The 20,934-nt window shown below is 43.1% G+C and overlaps 1 protein-coding gene and 1 pseudogene across 2 annotated transcripts; one reads left to right on the top strand and one right to left on the bottom strand.

The window, feature by feature from the left end:
* Positions 1-2,732: 2,732 nt before the first annotated feature.
* On the bottom strand, positions 2,733-4,329 carry Phb1-ps9 (prohibitin 1, pseudogene 9; annotated as a pseudogene). Its single transcript, XR_015653162.1, has one exon. The product of XR_015653162.1 is annotated as a prohibitin 1, pseudogene 9 (transcript).
* Positions 4,330-4,662: 333 nt separating this feature from the next.
* Insl6 (insulin-like 6) lies at positions 4,663-8,190 on the top strand. Its single transcript, NM_022583.1, has 2 exons — positions 4,663-5,019; positions 7,805-8,190. Exons 1-2 carry the CDS (start codon positions 4,749-4,751, stop codon positions 8,098-8,100), a joined length of 567 nt encoding a protein of 188 aa, NP_072105.1. The 5' UTR covers positions 4,663-4,748; the 3' UTR covers positions 8,101-8,190.
* Positions 8,191-20,934: the final 12,744 nt, after the last annotated feature.

The following is a 20,934-nucleotide window of genomic DNA, read 5'->3' as shown; positions in this document are numbered from 1 at the left end:
GAAAGTGATGAGATTGTTCTTATCTGTATTCTATGTTCTTTTAAAATGACTGGTAGTTGATTTAACAGTACACATAGATGCCACTATGAGTACTGGACAAAGCTAGGGGAACAGAAAATAGAATCAGAAGACAGAAAAGAGAAAGAAATAAATTATAAGTGAAACTACTGGGCTGGGAATATTAACATAGTAAATCCACGCTCCCCTCTGGCTAGCATTCTGAAGTTGATGAAATTACTGCCGGATAATAAAATTTCATTGGAAATTATAAAGGGGGCAGTTATTAACTCAGAGACTCATAATGGGTCAAAGTACTGAGAACAAGTGACTATCAGTGCTTAGCCTTAAACAGGACACTGACATCACCCCCATCAGGGCCCTGGAGTGTCTGTCATGCAAGAAGGGAGTGGGGGACTAGAAATGGAAGAGTGCTCTGTGCTGTCTTCTGGACATGGGCCTGCACAAACTTGGACCCTTCAGCGTTCCGTCATGGACCCTAGGAACTGATGAATATTTTCAGCAGTGGGGCAGAACGTAAAACCAACGTAGAAAACGGTAACCTGAGTATAGATCAGTAATGAACTCACTGGGGAAAAAGCAGGGGGGATTCCCATTCCCAGTAACTTCCCAAAACTAGAGGTGAAAAACTTCTACGGTGAAAACTTTAAAACACAGCAGAAAAAACTGGAACCATAATAGAAAACAGAATGGCTTCCCATGCTCATGAACAGAGAGAGTTAATATGGCAAAATTGGCTGCTATCAGCAAAAGATCTCTACGGAGTCAGCACAATACTTATCAGAATCCCAGTGCCATTCTTTTTTTTTTTTAAGATTTATTCATTTATTATGTATAAGTACACTGTAGCTGTCTTCAGACACACCAGAAGAGGGCATCAGATCCCATTACAGATGGTTGCGAGCCATCATGTGTTTGCTGGGAATTGAACTCAGGACCTCTGGAAGAGCAGTCAGTGCTCTTAACCGCTGAGCCATCTCTCCAGCCCCCCAGTGCCGCTCTTGACAGCACTAGAGAAGATAACCCTAAAGTTCACTTGGAAGCACAAAAGACCCTGAACAGCTAAAGAAATGCTCATCAGAAAGAGCAATGCTGGGAGTATTACAGTAGCCAAGAGCAAATCACATCAGAGTCCGAGAAGCAAAAGCACCAGGTACTGGCGTGAAGACAGATACATGGACCAATGGAATAGTGTAGCAGACCCCAAATAAAGCTGCACATTCACAGCCACCAGGGTTTTAACAAAGGTAGGAGAAAAGATAGCCTCTTTACAACAGTGCTGAGAAAGCTGGGTTTTCACATAGAGTGAAGTTAGATTCTTATTTTCCATGTTGTTTTTTTTTTTAATTCAAAATGACTCAAAGACCTTAAAACTTGAAAGTGTAAAACGTCAAGAGGATAATACAGGGCAAACACTTCAAGATTCAACATAGCCAGAGGCTTTCTGAAAAGAACGCCAATAGCACAGGAAATGATCCCAATAATTAGAAAGATCGTATGATATTAAAAGGCTCTGTATAGCAAAACAAAGAAACAAAGAAACAAAAAACCCAGCCTTCACTGTAAAGATGTAGCCTATAGAATGAGGGAAATGATTTACTGATTACCATTAGACAGGGCAATAGTACCCCCCCCCCTATATAAAGAACTGCAATTTTTAAATACCAGGAAAGGTAATCATCAGATCCATAAATGAACTAGAGAACTGAACTCTCAAAAGCAGAAATGCAAATGGCTAAAAACTACTTGAACATTCTTACCCACCAGAGAAATTCAATTTATAAATGATTGGAGAGTCCATATCCCTCTATCCGGAATAGCTATTATCAGTAAATAAAGCAGGTGACTGCAGATGCTGGCAGATGTGGGGAAGTGGGAACGTTTACTCACTGCTGGTGAGAATACAAATACATACCGCCAGTGGCAGTTCCTGAAGAAACTAAACAGAACGACCAGGTCACAGCTCAGTAGTGCTTGGGAATGTATCACAGGGGCTCTGAGTCAACCCATATCCCAGCACCCATGGCAGGTAGCTTATAACCACTCTTGCACACACACACACACACTCACACACACACACCACCACCACCATCACCAGGTGATCCGACACCTTCTTATGACCTCAGTGGGGACCCACACTTGAGTGCACATACCCATATATATATTTAAATATAAAAACAAAAACATTTTTAAAAATGTGGTACATATGCACAATAAAATTTGAATACATTCATGAAGAAAAAAGGAAATTATGACTTTCGTAGGAAAATAGATACAAGCGTAAATTGTGTTAAATAAAGTACGTTTGATTCAAATATTTTATGACAATGTTCTGGAGTAAAGTTAATAGTATGGGATACTAGTAAATATATCTGAAATTGACTATAACATTAGAACTTATTCACTGAAAATTAGTCTTTTAAATAATAAATTTTCAGTTAAATAAATCCATTCAGTCACTATACTGCTAATGATAATGTGTAGCAGTTAAGAATGCATCCCTGAGCAGTGAGATGCTCTAGTAGGTTAAGGCACTTGCTGCCAAGCCTGACAATGTGACAACGATCCCTGAGACTCACATCATGCATGGAGAGAACTGGCACCAACTTACACATACATACACACACACACACACACACACACACACACACACACACACCACATACCACACACACCACCACCACCACCACTAGTAAATAAACGTAACAAAATAATATTTTAAAAGATTTATTGTGAAAAAATGTGTTCCCACAAATAAACTAAGGCAAAGTTTACGGGGGACAGAATATTAAGTGATGTTTTTACTTATGCATAGAATCTAGACTTAAAACTATGTATTTGTGTGTTTATGTATGTGTTTGCTTACAGGAGCCTGTTTGTAGGTCATGAAACTGCCAAAGGGATCTCGAGAGGGCTGAGTGCTTAAAGAAGATAGGAGGAAATCAAGCAGTAGAGCACATGTAATAAAAAGGCAGGAAGGGGAATTAGTGAAGGCAGAAACTGTGGGAGAGGGCAGGTAAGGGGGTCGAGCAAGCGAGACTGACGTATAATGGTATAGATGGGAGAAGATGCCGCTACGAAGTCCGTTACTTTGCCTGCTAACCTAAAAAATGAATGTTTAAAAGGTGTACTTATTTGATTTGATATCTGTGAGTGTTTGCTTGTATGCCTGTATATGCACCACGAGTATGGCTGGTACTGAACTGGAGTTACAGCTATTGTGTGTGTGCTGCTTTGTTGGTACAGGGTAGCGACCCCAGATCCTCTGTAAGTGCAGCAAGCTCTCCTAACTGCCAGGACATCACTCTCGCTCCATTACCATTTTCTTTAGAGCTCTGAAGTGATTTTACCTTTATTTCCTTCACATTAAGCCAATCATTAAATTTCAGTGATTTCTGGAGTGGGGCAGAAGGAAGGCGTCATTCAGAGTGATGGAGGCCGTGGCCTGGTTGGCCTCACTGGGGGAGCTGGAGGAGCACGGACTGCCCTGCTGGCAAGTAGGAGCGGGAGAGCTGGTAAGCAATGTCCTCAGCAGCTTCCAGCTTTCACAGCTTGATCAGGCCATCACCTGCTGTGGCCAGCGAGCTGGCGATCAGCTCAGCTGCCTTGGAGTCCCCCTCAGCAGAGATGATGGCCGCCTTCTTCTGCTGCTCAGCCTTTTCCACCACAAATCTGGCTCTCTCTGCTTCCTGCTGAGCCACCTGTTTGGCTTCCACCGCCTCTGTGAACTCCTTCCCGAAGGTCGGATGTGTCAGGGACACGTCATCCAGGATGAGCCCAAATGTTGCTGCTCGCTCTGTGAGGTCATCGCTCACCTGCCTGGAGACCAGCTCTCGCTGCGTAATCAATTCTCCAGCATCGAGTCGAGCCACCACCGACTTGAGGATCTCTGTGGTGATAGATGGCAGCACTCGCTCATCATGGTCCTCGCCAACGCTGGTGTAGATATGAGGAAGCTGGCTGGCCACCGGCCGGAAGAGGATGCGTAGTGTGATGTTGACATTCTGCAAGTCTTTGCTACCAGTGATGACCGGTACATTCGGTGGTCGAGAGCGGCAGTCAAAGATAACTGGCTTCTGTACCCAACGGATGAGAAAGTGAGTCCGTTCCCCTACCACAATGTCCTGAATGCCACGGTAAAGCAGAGTTCACCACGCCTCCTGCAACTGCTAACGCCAGGCCAAAGTTTCCAATGGACTCAAACACTTTGGCAGCCATGAGTCCTTCTGCTGCTTCCACTCACACCTGTTTCCACTCTCCATTACCAATTTTTTAAAGTTAAAAAACGTAATCCATGAAGGAGATGAGAAGTTTCTCCGAAGGGAAGAGACGGCTCGCGTAAACACTAGGCAAAAAGGAGATCAGATTCCGGGTGGTGGATGCTGCATCTCAAGAGTCCTATGTTCTTATATTTCACGAGGCACTTTCTTGGAGAGGACACAAGAAAAATGAATGAATAAAAGTCAGGGAAAGAAGACATATTTTAAACTCATTTCTGAGCAGAAAAGAGCCTGTTAATTTCAACTTCCTGCAAGCCGGAAGTCCAAGTAAGCCTGGAACACCCCACACCTAACCTAAGTGTTCTGGAGAAGATTGCCCCGAGGGAGAGCAACCCGAGAGCGGAGCGGAGAGGGGCGTGGTTGGGGGCGTGGTGCGTGTAGAAGGCGGGGCGGGGCGGGGGCGGGGCGACGGCCGTTGCAGCGCGCCGGGCCCTATAGTGGAGCCCAGGGATGAAGCAGCTGTGCTGTTCTTGTCTGTTGTGGCTTGGACTCCTACTGGCTCCTTTCTCCCAGGAACAAGAAGAGGTCACCAGCCCCACGAAGTTGTGCGGCAGGGACCTGTTGGTAGAAGTTATAAAACTCTGTGGCCAAAATGACTGGAGCCGGTTCTCGATGGAAGAGCAAAGTCCTATGACAGAGTTGGTTCCCCAATATACACGGAAAGTCAAAACCTTCAACCCTCACCGGTCCTCCTCCTCCTGGGGAAGATTCACAAACCCAGGTAAAACTCTGAAGGGAAGGCATGTTAGCTTATCAGTGTGCAAACTCCTCTTTTTTTATCCTCGACTCTGCTCCGCCAGTGAGTTTCTGTAGGAAATAGAATTTGTGCCTAGTGTACGTGTAAATACAATTTTTAAAACCATACGAACTAATTAGACTTAGAAGAAATAATTTGGTCAGAGTGGGCCTTATTAAAAAGATGACCTTTTCATGTGTCCCCAACATTCCACGTGTTATTAAGCTTAATCTCCAAGGCAGTGTTAGGAGGCAAAGTGAGGGAATTAAGGCCATTATCACAGAAATGGCTTGTCCTGAGTGAATCTGTTGTGAAATCAACTTCATGCTTCTCTTCCTGCACCTCTGCTATGGGATGATGCTACAGGAAAAGTCCTTGGACCCTGTAGCATCTCTAGATCAGGAATCAAATAAATTCTTGTTCATTTGAAATTAACCACTGTCAGGCATTCTCAGAAAACGGATCTAAGTGGTGAGGGACTAGCCACAGAGATAGGTGGCTGTGGTGCGGGAGTTTTTTAGAGGAAACGGAAGGGGGAAAGACACTGCTATCTGAATTATATGGGGAAGAGTGGGGAGGTCGGGATGGCTGGAACAGGAAGCAAAAGCAGCAGCAGCGTAGGGCAGTAAGGTTCCTCCAGAAGGGTTGATCGAGGTAAGACAGCAAAAATCAACACAACAACTCATGTGAACTGAAAACTTCGTAAAGGTCACAGGGAAGGACAAGGGGCCGTGAAATGAGTCTCTGCATGGATAGTTCATCTATGCAAATGGGTAGAAAGGGAGACTATATATATGGAGACAATGAAATTTCTCTGTCGATTGCAGCGATGCTGAAGGTGAATTAGCATGATGAATTGCATAGACAGATTTCGTGATCTTGACCTACCCTTACCTTTCTGGTATAAGCTTTTCTCCTATGTTGTAAAATGTTTGTAGGTTCACTTAACTAATTTCATAGGTTTTTTTTTTTCCCAAGCCAGTGTTTGCATGTGAAACGACTTACAAGAACTTTAAAAATAAAAAAATCCGTGTTCTTACTTGATTTGGAAATAGGAAGTTAAAGTCATAAAGTGAAAGGGAGCTACTTATAAACTACTTTCCTTTAAAAATAGGTGGGATTCACCTCTAAAACCATCTAGTCTTGCTTTTGATTTGTCATCCATGTGCTTAAGTTTCGTATGTCTGTGTCTGTTGAGGTTTTCATTTAGATTTTATTTCAAATGTTAAAAAATTAATAATAATTTATTTTAAAATGGCTATATCTACACTATTTCCTCTTTTCTTACTGTATTTTGTTTCCTTTAACCTTTGTTTTCTTGTTTAGTTACAAGTCTGTCTTACTAGTCAGAAAAGCAGGAAAGGGCAGTATACTGCATCCTCTCGAGTCAGGGACAGAGCGGCCCTGGCAAAACCTCACAATGAAAGGCCAGGTGGGAAGAAAGACCCAGTAAAGGATTCAGAAAGGCCAAGAATCCACACAGACTCTACACTCCTCTATCTCTTCCTCCTTGTCCCTCTCTTTCTCTTTTTGCCCATCTGTATTTGTGTTCCTTTCTTCTATAGCAAGCCTCATGGAATCTTTTCAGTCTCAAAACTCGCTAATTCCTCCTCCTCCTCTTCTCCTCCACCTTGTTTCTCATCATCATCATCCTTTTCTTCCTCTTCTTCCACTGCCTTCTCTTCTAATTTCAAATAGAAATATGACTGAGCTGACTAGTTTCCCCACACGCCATCCATCCCCACCCCCATAGTAGACTTCTTTCCTTGAGTGTCAATAGGGGTTATAGGATGTGGAGTGCAGCTCACAGAGCTGAATCTGTGGTTAAGGCCTTGGAAAAAATTCTCCTTCTAGGCAATACTAAATATGGACACACAGCAGAAAATCACGATGTCCCTGAATAATGAACACAGGTTTAATGGGTATTTCTACAAAGGTGACATTTGAAGCCCTTGAGAAGGTGCCCAGAATCACCACAGGATCCAGCAGTTCCACTCCTAGGCTTATACCCAAAGGACCAAACACACCAACACATACAAACGTAGGTGTGAATAGCCGGGGTAAGTACCATTCATAATAGCCAAAAAGTGAAGACCACCAAGGCATCCACAAGCCCATACATGGATGAGTGAAATGCACTGTGGGAAAGCCACACCCTGGGAAGTTATTTAGCCATGAAAGGGATAAAGGAGGGACGTAGATGACTCCCTGGTTAATCATGGAAACTACTATGCCAATTGAAAGGCAGACAAAAAATGACCACATACCAAAAGCAACCCAGTTTGTGACACATAGAACAGACAAATCCATGGGGAAGCATAGATGACGGGTTGCCTAGTGCTAGAGGGAGAGATGGTGGGAGAGACTGTTAGTGGGTTCGGGCTTTCTGTTGGTTTATTTGTTCTGCGTGTTATTGTTTTGAGAGGTGAGAGAAGCATTCTGGAATTAGAAAAGGGGTACTGGCCCCACCACCTCGACAACCTTGAAGATCCAGTGGGAGCCATTGATTTTCAGTGTGTTGTAAAATGCTGAATTTGACAGTATCACAATAAAAAAAAGAAAACGCTATTACCAAATGTTTGAAGCTTGCTAACTAAGTCTTCTCGTAGGGGAATGCTGCAACTATTTCGCTGAAAAGCACACTGCCTCTCAACTTCTATTTGAAATGATTTTAAGTAGTTATCTGATTTTAGTATTGCAATACTAAATTTGTATCTAACAGAGGATCTGGATAAAGAGGACTTCCCCCCTTCCCATTGTCTCCCGACAGGCGTCTCCCAGAAGAAAGCAACACACACTTGGGAATCTCAGTCACTGCCCAACTATCAGCTTAAAAAGGAGGAGCTGCTTCCGAAGACAGGAGTGCATTCATACCACGGTGGCAAGCCCTATGTGAAGAGTGTAAAATTTCAGAAGAAAAACACTGACAAAATGAGTACCTTCAGCGGCTTATTTTGGGGGAACCATCCCCAGAGGAAGCGCAGAGGTTTCGCAGATAAATGCTGTGCTATAGGGTGCTCCAAAGAGGAGCTGGCCGTCGCATGCCTTCCGTTTGTTGATTTTTAAACCTTAACGATTAAACAAACATCACTGGTGACAGAGATGTACAAACTGCCGTAGAAACCATGCTCACTTAATAAAAGCTTACAAAATCCAACTTGCTACTTGTTTGCTCTTGGAGGTCTGCTTGTAGGTGCAGGACTGAACCACGCTAGAGAATGTCTGCGTGTAGTTTGCAGTGTTTTACGGTAGTAAAGAAAATCTTAGTATCTACTGACTCTGGTTTTGTTGTATATTTTGAAAGAAGGTATATAAGTGTCAAGACCCATGTAGGTATTTGAAAATTGCCTATTCAGGTTTTGTCCTGGTTGAAAGCTCTTAAGCTGGGTTTAAATGGAATATGGAGTGTTATACATTCTGACTAGATGATAAAAAAAGGACTCATGCCTGTAACTACTGGGCTCATAGTCATCCAACTAATTCATCTCAGCAACTTAAAGCAGCTAGCTATGCCCCTCACACAAGCTGTTGTACTGTGATAGTAGACACATTGTTTTAGGGCCTTGAGTTTTCTCCTTGTACCATTTCCCTGCCGAGCCATCTCACCAGCCCTGTGTGAAGTTTTTTAATGCTATAAAGTTGAGCAAAACTTGAAGTTTCCAAAGTAGAATTCTCAGCCACTAAATGAAGGGTAAGCATCGTTCCAAAGCTCCCTCTGACGTCCTTCCCAGGTGTGCCCTGTAATAACCTGTCCAGTGTGACTTCTGCTCAGTGCGACTTCTGCTCAGTGAGACTTCTGCTCAGCGTGACATACTTCTGCTTCTCTTCAGCCACATTATGTCTCAGGACAAGACTTCTTTTCCACACACATCTATATTTCTGGTGCATTTGTAAAAAAAAAATATTTTGTTTTTCAAAACTGCTTTCAAAATATACCCTGCACATTTACCTTTGTAAATTGAAAAAAAAAACCGTTTTTGAAACAAATTTGTTATGCCATGGTCGAATGGGTCCACAAGGCTTTGGATGAAAATGTACCTTTAATACGGACAAAACTTTAGATCTGTTAAAGAAATGCAACTTTAACATCAGATCTAGGCGTTACAGTAAGGAGGGACAAAGAACAGTCCCCAACCCCAGCAGAGCTCTAAGCAAAAAAGTAAAGAAAGGCTCACCAAATTGCAGAAGGACAGAGTCTGCACTAGCGAAAAGTTAAAGAAGGAAGGTCTTTGGTCCACACGGCAAGCAAATACTGGAGAAGGGCCCTGCTCTTCTAAGTCTATTGAGTGGAGCTAAGTGAAGAATCATTCTTTATATATTGTTTTCTTTTTTTAATTTTTTAAATTTTTTATTTTTAAATGTATTTTTATTGGATACTTTATTTACATTTCAAATGTTATCCCCTTTCCCATTTTCCCCTCCACAAGCCCCCTATCCCATTCCCCCTCCCCCTGCTTCTATGAGGGTGCTCCCCCACCCACCCACACACTCCCACCCCACTGCCCTAGCATTCCCCTACACTGGGGTATTGAGCTTTCCCAGGACCAAGGGCCTCCCCTCCCATTGATGCCCTACAAGGACGCCATATGCAGCTGGAGCCATGGGTCCTCCATGTGTACTCTTGGATGGTTGGTGGTTTAGTCCTTGGGAGCTCTGGGGGGTCTGGTTGATTGATATTGGGGTTGCAAACCCCTTCAGCTCCTTCAGTCCTTCTCCTAACTTCTCCATTAGGGTCCCTGTGCTAAGTCAGATGGTTGGCTGTAAGCATCTGCCTCTGTATTTGTCAGGCTCTGGTAGAGCCTCCCAGGAGACAGCTATATCAGGCTCCTGCCAGCATGCACTTCTTGGCATCAGCAATTGTGTCTGGGTTTGGTGGCTGCATATGGGATGGATCCCCAGGTGGGGCAGTCTCTGGATGGCCTTTCCTTCAGTCTTTGTCCCTGCATTTCTATTAGACAGGAGCAATTCTGGGTTAAAATTTTGGAGATGGGTGGGAGACTCCATCCCTCAATCGGGCGCCATGCCTAACCTCAGGATACGGTCTCTACAGGTTCTTTTTCCCCTTCGTTGGGTGTTTCAGCTAATGTCATTTTAGCAGCTGCTGCTGGGAGGTCCTGGGAGCCTCTTATTTTCCTGGCTTCTGGAATCTTCTGGTGGCTACCCCCAGTTCACCATCCCCCATTGCTTACACACCTCCATTCAAATTCCTGAACCTCTGTACTTCTCAGTCTCCTCCCACACCTGATCCCACCCCATTTTCCCTTCCCTCTCCTCTCCTCTCCCAACTTCCTCTCTCCCTCTACCTCTATGGTGATAATTTTGTTCCCCCTTCTAAGTAGGACTGAAGCATCCACACTTTGGTCTTCCTTCTTCTTAGGCTTCATAAGGTCTGTGAATTGAATCATGGGTACTCCTAGCTTTTAGCCTAGAATCTACTTATCAGTGAACACATACCGTTTGTTTTGTGACTGGGCTACCTTACTCAGGATGCATTTTTTTTAAAGATTTATTTATTTATTATATATAAGTACACTGTCGCTGTCTTCAGACACATCAGAAGAGGGCATCGGATCCCATTACAGATGGGTGTGAACCACCATGTGGTTGCTGGGATTTGAACTCAGGACCTCTGGAAGAGCAGTCGGTGCTCTTAACCTCTGAGCCATCTCTCCAGCCCTCAGGATGCATTTTTAAACAGATCTTTTAGTAAAGCCTTTAGCTGGAGGAAGCAGAAGTCCCTGTAGCAACAAAAAGAAAAGTAATTTTTTAATTTTTACTCTTTTTTTTTTTTTTGGTTCTTTTTTTCGGAGCTGGGGACTGAACCCAGGGCCTTGTGCTTCCTAGGTAAGCGCTCTACCACTAAGCTAAATCCCAGCCCCATAATTTTTTATTTTTAAAATTAACATTCAAAGTCTATGGTCATGGTTCTATAGAGGAACAGAGTCAATAGAATGGATATATTTTAATGGGGGTCTTATTAGATTTGCTTACAGGGTTCAATCAGGGTAGTCCAGCCATGGCTGTCTTTACCTTGGAGCTCTGAGACCACAAAGTTGGAAGCCTCAGCAGCCACGATCTGGTACTGAAGGCTTAGAGGACTCCTAGAGAGGTCTTTATTCCAAACCAGTCTACACTGAAAGCTTGAAGAAGTGGGGTTCTGACACCAGGAAAGGAATGTAGCAGCAGCAGCAGCAGCAGCGTAGATGAACTCACAAACAAGGTAGAAGAAATGGACAGACAGAAGGCAAAGGGACAAAACCCAAAGGCTTTTTTTTTTTTAGATTTCTTTCTATCTGTATCTGGGTTGCCACCAGAAGGTGTGACACACATCTAGGGTGGATCCTCCCACTTAATTTAGGAGAATCCCTCAACACTGTGTCCATATGTTTTTCTCATAGTTGAATCCAAATCAGTTAAATTGACAAGACTAAGCTTCAAAAAAAAAAAAAAAGTCCGTTTCATTATAGCACCTTCATGCACATTTTGTCGTCTTGTTACTCCTCCCGCTCTCTACTGGAGCACCCCATTTGATTCCCATGCCACATACATTCCACCATTCCATTACTCTCTCCCTTCCTTAAGCCTCTTTCCCCGACTCTTGGCCCCTGCCCCAGTTATACCCACATATGTATCTGTTAAAATCTAGGATCATGAAAGGAAACATAGTGTCTTAGGGTTTTACTGCTGTGAAGAGACACCATGACCAAGGCCACCCTTACAATGACAGCATTTAATCGGGGCTGGCTTACAGGTTCAGAGGTTCAGTCCATGATCATCGAGGCAGGAGCATGACAGCCTCCAGGCAGGCATGGTGCGGGGGGAGCTGAGAGCTCTACCTCTTCATCTGAAGGATGGAGAAGACTGGCTCCCGCGTGGTAAGGAGGAGGGTCCTATTGTCCACCCGGACAGTGACATACCCACTCCAATAAGGCCACACCTCCTAATAGTGCCACCCCCTGGGCCAAGCACATTTAAACCATCACATTCCATTTACTTCCTGGTCCCCACTTGTTCAAACACACGAGTCTATGGGAGCCATACCTAAGCATAGCATAATGCTAAATACATTTAGTCCAACTTCCAGAGTCTTTATTCTATGGAAGGCGCAACTATGTTAAAAGTTCAAAGTTCAAAGTCTCTTCTCAGATTCATCCAACCACTTAACTGTAATCCCCAAAGCAAGATGGGAAACCAGCTGGACAAACTCCAAGCTCTACATCTCCATGTCTGATGACAAAGTCTTCAGATCTCCAGCTCCTTTTTCATCTTCGTTGACTGCAACAACCTGGGCTGGTTCCACCCCCTGTTAGTAGCTTACCTCAGCAGGTAGCCCACAGCTCTGGCATCTCTAATATCTCGGGGTCTCCAAGTCAACTTCAACTCAACTTCCTAGCTTCTTGTTGAAACATATTAGGGATCCATACATGATCTTCTTGTAGGGGAGGTGCTGATGCTAAGATCTGGCTCCCTTATTGGTTCTTCATTTGGTCAATAAAGGAGTCCGGGAGCCAATTGCTGGGCAGAAGGAACAGGTGGGACTTCCAGGTCCCAGAAGGAAAAGGGGACACAGGGAAGGAGAAGGTTTTTGTTTTTTTGTTTTTGTTTTTGTTTTTTGCCAGGCATTAGAGTATAAAGCAGCAGTCATGGAGGGCCTGGGGCAGCTAGGGTCTGTCGCCTCTGCTGCAGGCAGGGACCTGGGGAGCTTGGCTGGGGGAGTGAGGATGGGGGTTGTTTAGCTGATTCAGGTTAGCTGAAAGGTTTAGGGCAGGAGACTTTGTGCTCAGCAATTGTGCTAGCTGGTAAATTCTAAGGTTATAAAGCTGAGTGCGTGCATGTGGTGTGTGTGTGTGTGTGTGTGTGTGTGTGTGTGTGTGTGTGTGTGTGTGTGTGTTATCCTCGGATTCAAAGGTCTCGGGTGGGAGTGGTAACGCAACCCCTCCAGGAGCAAAGGTGGATGGGAAAGAGAAGCCGTGTCAATGATGGTGGCTTGGCGAAGGATACCAAGATGGGCCAGAGCACGAGCGGCAGCTCCGAGGCAACCTGGGTCAGTGCTCGCGGCAGCGGATCGGGAGCTAAACCGGATCGGGAGCTAAACCGGGAGCCTGATGGCAAAGCCTGGGCAAAGGCTGTAGCATGTGTTTTTAAAATTACTTGCAACATATTCTGGGCTCCTCCAAATGGCTTGGGTCCCATCTCCAGCTCCCTCTGTAGCCCTCTAGGCTCTGGTTGACGCCACTCCACTGTTGCTGCTATTCTTCGTGGTCATCCCATACTACGGGCATCTCCATTATTCTGGACTCTTCTGCTACAACTAGGTTTTAACAGAAGCCTCTCACAGGCTCTCTTCATGGTGCCAAACCTCAAGTTCCTTGCACGGCCTCTTCAGTTCTGGGCTGTCAACTGCCGCTGAGGCTACACCATGACCAATGGCCTTTCCTGGCCTCTCACAGTTCTTCATGACCCCTTCATGCCTTCAAAAGCAGTGCCAGCTGGGTGACTCTTACACATTACCAAGTCCAGCTGCAGCATGAGGTACAACCTTGGCTATCTCTGGAACATGGCTTCTTTGTGCTCTCAGAAAACATCCCAGAAGATTTTACCTCAGTGATGCTGGTCTCTTTTTTAATCACCACTAATTTCTTGGCTCCAGCTAACCGGCATCAATTGTCCCAGTAGTCTTTTCTGTTTTGGACTCTAAAGTCAGAACCACGTGGTCAAGGCTGTCAAGTTCTGCTGCTTTTGGAGCTGGACCGCATGGCCCCCTTGTTCTATTATAGCTTTCTGTTTTCCAACACCTTCACTGCCTAAGCTTGGCTGTTCTGGAATTTTCTCTGTAGATTGATCTTCATTGCTATGTCTCCTGAATGCTGGGATTGAAGAGGTATTCCACCACACCTGGACTTCATTTATTCTTCATCTAGAACTTGTTCTATCCCAGGCTGGCCTTGAACTCAGAGATCTGCTTTCCTTTGTCTCCTGGAATTAAAGGTCTGTACTACCATGCCTGGGCCAAAACCTTTCAAGGCCACTGTTCCTCAAGAACAAAAGCCTGTGTTTTCCAGCCTGAAGATCTGGATCACAAGTGTGCCCTTCCTTTCCGGATTGTAGTTCATTCCAAATTAAAAGTCCAAATGAAAACAATACCTAGGTCAGAACAATGCTTATATATGACTATTCCTTCTTCAACTGAGAGAGCAAAGCTTATCTGGGTAGGATCTTGACCCAAAGCCACCACTCCCTTAATTCCATTTCATATCCTCAAACAAAGGACTCAGCTTCATTCCACTGCCTGGTGCCCCTTTACTCTTTCTTTGAACCATATAGTTTTGTGTTTTTTTTCTTTCTATGCTTTCTACTTCGCACTAAAATTCTCTTAGTAACCACACAACAGATTTATACCAGGCTGTTTTTAGACTTCCTTTGTCAAAGCAATTCCTCTAAATCCCTTCACCTTAGCCTCAAGCAGACTCTTCTGACAATGGCAAAAAGCAGCCACATTCTTTACCAAAATAGCACAAAAACAGTCTCTAGTCCACATACTAAAAGTCTATTCCTCTGAAACCTCTTGAGCTAGGTCCCCACCTTTCAAAACACCCAGGAACACTGCTTCCATGCTTCTAGTGGAATGGCCCATTAAGCCACACTTACAGCATTCCACTGCTTTACAAATCCACATTACGGGGTTGGGGATTTAGCTCAGTGGCAGAGCGCTTGCCTAGGAAGCGCAAGGCCCTGGGTTCGGTCCCCAGCTCCGAAAAAAAAAAAAAAAAAGAAGAACAACAACAACAACAAAAAAAAAAAAACCAAAAAAAACAAATCCACATTACTTGAACAAAAGCATCGTCAGGCCTATCACAGCAATACTTCAGTCCCTGGTACAACTTCTGTCTTAGTTAAGGTTCTACTACTGTGAAGAGACATAGTGACCATAGCAACTCTTATAAGGATGACATTTAACTGGGGCTGACTTACAGGTTCAGAGGTTCAGTCCATTATCATCAAGGCAGGAGCATGGCAATGTCCAGGTGGACATGGTGCAGGAGCTGAGAGTTCTACATCTTCATCTGAAGGCCGCTAGGAAACTGACTGTTGGATAGCCAGTGAGAATGGCTAAGATCAAAAACTCAGGTGACAGCAAATGTTGGCAAGGATATGGAGAAAGAGGAGCACTCCTCCATTGTTGGTGGGATTGCAGACTGGTACAACCATTCTGGAAATCAGTCTGGAGGTTCCTCAGAAAATCGGACATTGAACTACCTGAGTACCCAGCTATTCCTCTTTTGGATAGTATTAGTATGTGGTCTTCTATGAAGTTCTGGTAGAACTCTGCACTGAACCCATCTGGACCTGGGCTCTTTTTGGTTGGGAGACCTTTAATGACTGCTTCTATTTCTTTAGGGGTTATGGGGTTGTTTAAATGGTTTATTTGTTCCTGATTTAACTTCTTTACCTGGTATCTGTCTAGGAAATTGTCCATTTCTTCCAGATTTTCCAGTTTTGTTGAATATAGGCTTTTGTAGTAGGATCTGATGATTTTTTTGAATTTCCTCTGATTCTGTAGTTATGTCTCCCTTTTCATTTCTGATTTTGTTAATTTGGACACACTCTCTGTGACCTCTTGTTAGTCTGGCTAAGGGTTTATCTATCTTGTTGATTTTCTCAAAGAACCAACTTTTGGTTCTGTTGATTCTTTCTATGGTCCTTTTTGTTTCTACTTGGTTGATTTCAGCTCTGAGTTTATTATTTCCTGCCTTCTACTCCTCCTGGGTGTATTTACTTCTTTTTGTTCTAGAGCTTTTAGGTGTGCTGTCAAGCTGCTGATATATGCTTTCTCCTGTTTCTTTCTGCAGGCACTCAGAGCTATGAGTTTTCCTCTTAGCACAGCTTTCATTGTGTCCCATAAGTTTGGGTATGTTGTACCTTCGTTTTCATTAAATGCTAAGAAGTCTTTAATTTCTTTCTTTATTTCTTCCTTGACCAGGTTATTATTGAGTAGAGCATTGTTCAACTTCCATGTATATGTGAGCGTTCTTCCCTTATTGTTATTGAAGACCAGCTTTAGCCCGTGGTGATCTGATAGGACGCATGGGATTATTTCTATCTTTCTGTATCTGTTGAGGCCTGTTTTATGACCGATTATATGGTCAATTTTGGAGAAAGTACCATGAGGTGGTGAAAAGAAGGTATATCCTTTTGTTTTAGGATAGAATGTTCTATAAATATCTGTGAAGTCCATTTGGTTCATGACTTCTCTTTGTCTATGTCTCTGTTTAATTTCTGTTTCCATGATCTGTCCATTGATAAGAGTGGGGTGTTGAAAACTCCTACTATTATCGTGTGAGGTGCAATGTATGCGTTGAGCTTTAGTAAGCTTTCTTTTATGTATGTAGGTGCCCTTGTATTTGGAGCATAGATATTTAGGATTGAGAGTTCATCTTGGTAGATTTTTCCTTTGATGAATATAAAGTGTCCTTCGTTATCTTTTTTGATGACTTTTGGTTGAAAATCTATTTTATTTGATATTAGAATGGCTACTCCAGCTTGCTTCTTCTGACCATTTGCTTGGAAAGTTGTTTTCCAGCCTTTCACTCTGAGGTAGTGTCTGTCTTTGTCTCTGAGGTGTGTTTCCTGTAGGCAGCAGAATGCAGGGTCCTCATTGTGTATCCAGTTTGTTAGTCTATGTCTTTTTATTGGGAAATTGAGTCCATTGATGTCGAGAGATATTAAGGAATAGTGATTATTGCTTCCTGTTATATTCACATTTGGATGTGAGGTTATGTTTGTGTGCTTTCATTCTCTTTGTTTTGTTGCCAAGACGATTAGTTTCTTGCTTCTTCTAGGGTATAGCTTGCCTCCTTATGTTGGGCTTTACCATTTATTATCCTTTGTAGGGCTGGATTTGTAGAAAGATATTATGTAAATTTGGTTTTGTCATGGAATATCTTGGTTTCTCCATCTATGTTAATTGAGAGTTTTGCTGGATACAGTAACCTGGGCTGGCATTTGTGTTCTCTTAGGGTCTGTATGACATCTGTCCAGGATCTTCTGGCTTTCATAGTCTCTGCTGAGAAGTCTGGTGTAATTCTGATGGGTCTGCCTTTATATGTTACTTGACATTTTCCCCTTACTGCTTTTAATATTCTTTCTTTGTTTTGTGCATTTGGTGTTTTGATTATTATGTGATGGGAGGGGTTTCTTTTCTGGTCCAATCTATTTGGAGTTCTGTAGGCTTCTTGTATGTTTATGGGCATCTCTTTCTTTAGGTTAGGCAAATTTTCTTCTATGATTTTGTCGAAGATATTTGCTGGTCCTTTCAGCTGGGAGTCTTCACTCTCTTCTATACCTATTATCCTTAGATTTGATCTTCTCATTGAGTCCTGGATTTCCTGTATGTTTTAGAACAGTAGCCTTTTCTGTTTTACATTATCTTTGACAGTTGAGTTGATGATTTCTATGGAATCTTCTGCTCCTGAGATTCTCTCTTCTATCTCTTGTATTCTGTTGGTGATGCTTGTATCTACAGCTCCTTGTCTCTTCCTTTGGTTTTCTATATCCAGGGTTGTCTCCCTTTGTGCTTTCTTTCTTGCTTCTATTTCCATTTTTAATTCCTTCGCCTGTTTGATTGTGTTTTCCTGTAATTCTTTCAGGGATTTTTGTGATTCCTTTCTATAGGCTTCTACTTGTTTATGTTTTCCTGCGTTTCTCTAAGGGAGTTCTTTATGTCTTTCTTGAAGTCCTCCATCATCATAAACAAAAGTGATTTTTAAGTAGAGTATAATGCCATAAGCAAATAGAGACTATTCAATTTATACCTTTACTATTTGTATCCTTTATTTTCTTCTCTTGTTTTATTACTCCAGCTAAGACTTCAAACATTACAATGAATACGAGTGGCAAGAGGGGGGAAGATTTTCTCATTCCAAGTTTAAGTTTCGGGATCTCAAAGATGCTGTCAATCCTCACTTTAGTACCCATCTTGCCGTAGTCTGATCTCTGTTCATACTTAATTCAGTCTCTGTGCTTTTCTCTAGCACAGACCTTCCTTCTAGCTTTTTTGGTATGTGTGAACACTCTGCTGATGACTAAAACTGATGCTGGTAAGTAAGACACATCTGGGTGCCCTCTGTAGCTCAGCTCCTTCTGTGGGTCTATAGTTCTGCCTTTGTGGGTGGTATTTCTTTTTTTTTTTTTAAGATTTATTCATTTATTATATATAAGTACACTGTAGCTGTCTTCAGATACACCAGAAGAGGGCATCAGATCTCTTTATAGATGGTTGTGAGCCACCATGTGGTTGCTGGGAATTGAACTCAGGACCTCTGGAAGAGCAGTCGGGTGCTCTTAACCGCTGAGCCATCTCTCCAGCCCGTGGGTGGTATTTCTTAAGATTCACACATACCAGTCAGTCCCTGCCTTAAGATGCAAAGGTGAACTCTGCATTTTATATATCAAACTTACAAAATATTCCCTTCTCAGTTTCAAAGTAGCCACCCAAGAATCGGTGTGTGCCCAGGAAGCTAGCTGTTCCCTTTTTACTTGGCATGTCCTGGAGATATAGGTCTATAAGGTAGGAAATGTGAGATGAAAGCAGACAGCATGCCCATTGGGAACTGTAGCCTCACACAAACCAATACCAGTGCCTTCTGGGCTGTATCACAACAGAAAGGGAAGGATTGGAGGGTTGGTGAGTTGGCCCTGTGGTTAAGGGTACTTGTTATTAAGCCTGACCACCTGAGTTGGATCCCTGAAACCCATGGGGTGGAGGGAGAGAACAGGTTCTTACAACTTGTCCTCTGAACTACATAAGCACACTATGTCATGTAGGGTCCAGGTGTGGTGGCACGTGCCTTGAATCCCAGCATTGCTAGGCAAATGCAGGCAGATCTCTGTGAATTTGAGGCCAGCTTGATCTACACAGAGAGCTCTAGGCCAGACAGGATAGACAGTAAGATTCTTACAAACCAGGAAGGGAAGAATTCCTTCCAAATGCATTCTAATAATCCACTATTACTCTAACACCAAAATCAGATAAAACATAAACAGGCAGACTACAAGGCAGGCAGGGAAACACACACACACACACACACACACACACACACACACACACATCTTAAAGGGAAAGCTGGAAGGAATATGCAGAAAAAAAACTAACACTAAAAGCCCTTTGAAAAAGCTTTATGAAAACATATTGTAGAAGCATCTTAAATATATAAATAAAAAGTGTTAATGGAGTTATACTACACTAAGACATGACTCCAAACTGGACACCACATCCCAGCAAATAAAAACCCAGCACCAGGAGTTGATTGCTATTTTTGTAAGTTACTGGCAATGAGATCCCATTTATCTGCCACCCACAGGCCAGCACTGCAGGCTGTAGACAATGCGCTTGGTAACTGCCCACAGCTTGGCAGTAAGAGCCTGTGGCTGAAGACTGCATACTGAACTGTGAACCCAGAGACGTCAGCAGGAAGCTTCATCATCCTACTAAGTTTCATGGTTCTAGAAGGTGATGTCCATGCTACCAGAAGAAAAGAAACCCATCACACTCATCCTGCTGTGACTCCTACAAACTACAAAAATAACTGTCCTGACAAGATAAACCCACTGGTGCAGTAATGGCAAAAGTGCCAGGGGAGCAACCAACCACAGTCTGGGTGGATCTAAGGTCCACTCCATGAGACGGAACCCATTAGTGGTACTGTTAACGAGGCCAAGAAGACCCAGCTAGATAGGCCTTAGGCCCTGAAGGAGAAGCTACCACTGTTATTTTGCCAAATGAGCATAGTATTAAAATATCTTCTAATAACTTATTGCTATGTGCATAAATCAGTACATTGCTCAAACCTCACGGAGGTTTCTTCTTTCTATAGATGTCAGTTAACACAGAAATCCTCAATTAGTCAATATGCACTGAATAAGGATGTTGAAGGCTCAACCCTCAATGAAATGTACAAACCATAATGCTGCTCTCAAGGCTCAGGAAGAGGGGCATGGGAAGATTATAAGAGCCAGAGATGGCGGATGATTTAAAGCAGTGTTCTCCCAATATGACAGGGCAGTGGCACATATGAACTCACAGTGATTATCAACTCATACACAAGACTAGCACAGGCTCAAGCCAGATAAAATCCTACCATGGAGGCGGGCATGGTATTTCCACTACTAGCTGAGGAACTATTAACGCTGGATAGCTGTTGAAAGAGAAGAGCTTTCTTTAATGATGTAGCCTCAGGTAGGTTAACCACACTCTAGGGCATGCCCCACCCCACCATCCCTAGTTGGCAATACAATCTGGACTTGGGTGAAGAGGAGGAGGAGTAAGGTGAGGGTGGTAAAGAGAGACTCAAGGGTGAATGTGATCAAAATATATTGTATACAGTTATCAAATAATTAATAAAATATTTTAAATCACAATATAGGGGCTGGAGAGATGGCTCGGTGGTTAAGACTACTTACTGCTCTTACAGAGTATCCAGGTTTAGTAACCAGTTCCCACATATTGGCATGAAATGGTCTATAACTCTAGTTCTAGAAGATATGACACCCTCTTCTAGTCCCTGGGGTCACCAGGGACATATGGTGCATGCATATATATATATATATATATATATATATATATACACACACACATACATACATATACATACATTGCATATACATGCCTATTTATGTATATAGGCAAATATACATATAAAAATTAAAACCTCAAAAAAAACCCCACAATAGGTGGATAAAAAGTCTGACAAAATCCATCTTTTATAAAAGCCCCAGAGAAACCTGAAACAGAGTGATCATGCCTTAATATGAAAGTCAGTATACCCCTATTTATACTGAACAGGGGGAAACTGACAGCATTTCCTCCAAAATCATAAATATGACAGGGGCATCAATTCTCAT

This window comes from Rattus norvegicus, chromosome 1, assembly GCF_021556685.1.
Source record: "Rattus norvegicus strain SHRSP/BbbUtx chromosome 1, alternate assembly SHRSP_T2T, whole genome shotgun sequence".
In the NCBI taxonomy this organism is placed as follows: Eukaryota; Metazoa; Chordata; class Mammalia; order Rodentia; family Muridae; genus Rattus; species Rattus norvegicus.
Note: the sequence above shows the minus strand (reverse complement) of the source record. Positions and strands in the feature narration are given on the sequence as shown.

Excerpts from the sequence above, each read along its gene's own strand:
- Insl6 (NM_022583.1), top strand. The coding sequence starts at position 4,749 with ATGAAGCAGCTGTGCTGTTCTTGTCTGTTGTGGCTTGGACTCCTACTG. Across the intron at positions 5,020-7,804 it reads GGGAAGATTCACAAACCCAG|GCGTCTCCCAGAAGAAAGCA; the intron begins GTAAAACTCTGA and ends GTCTCCCGACAG.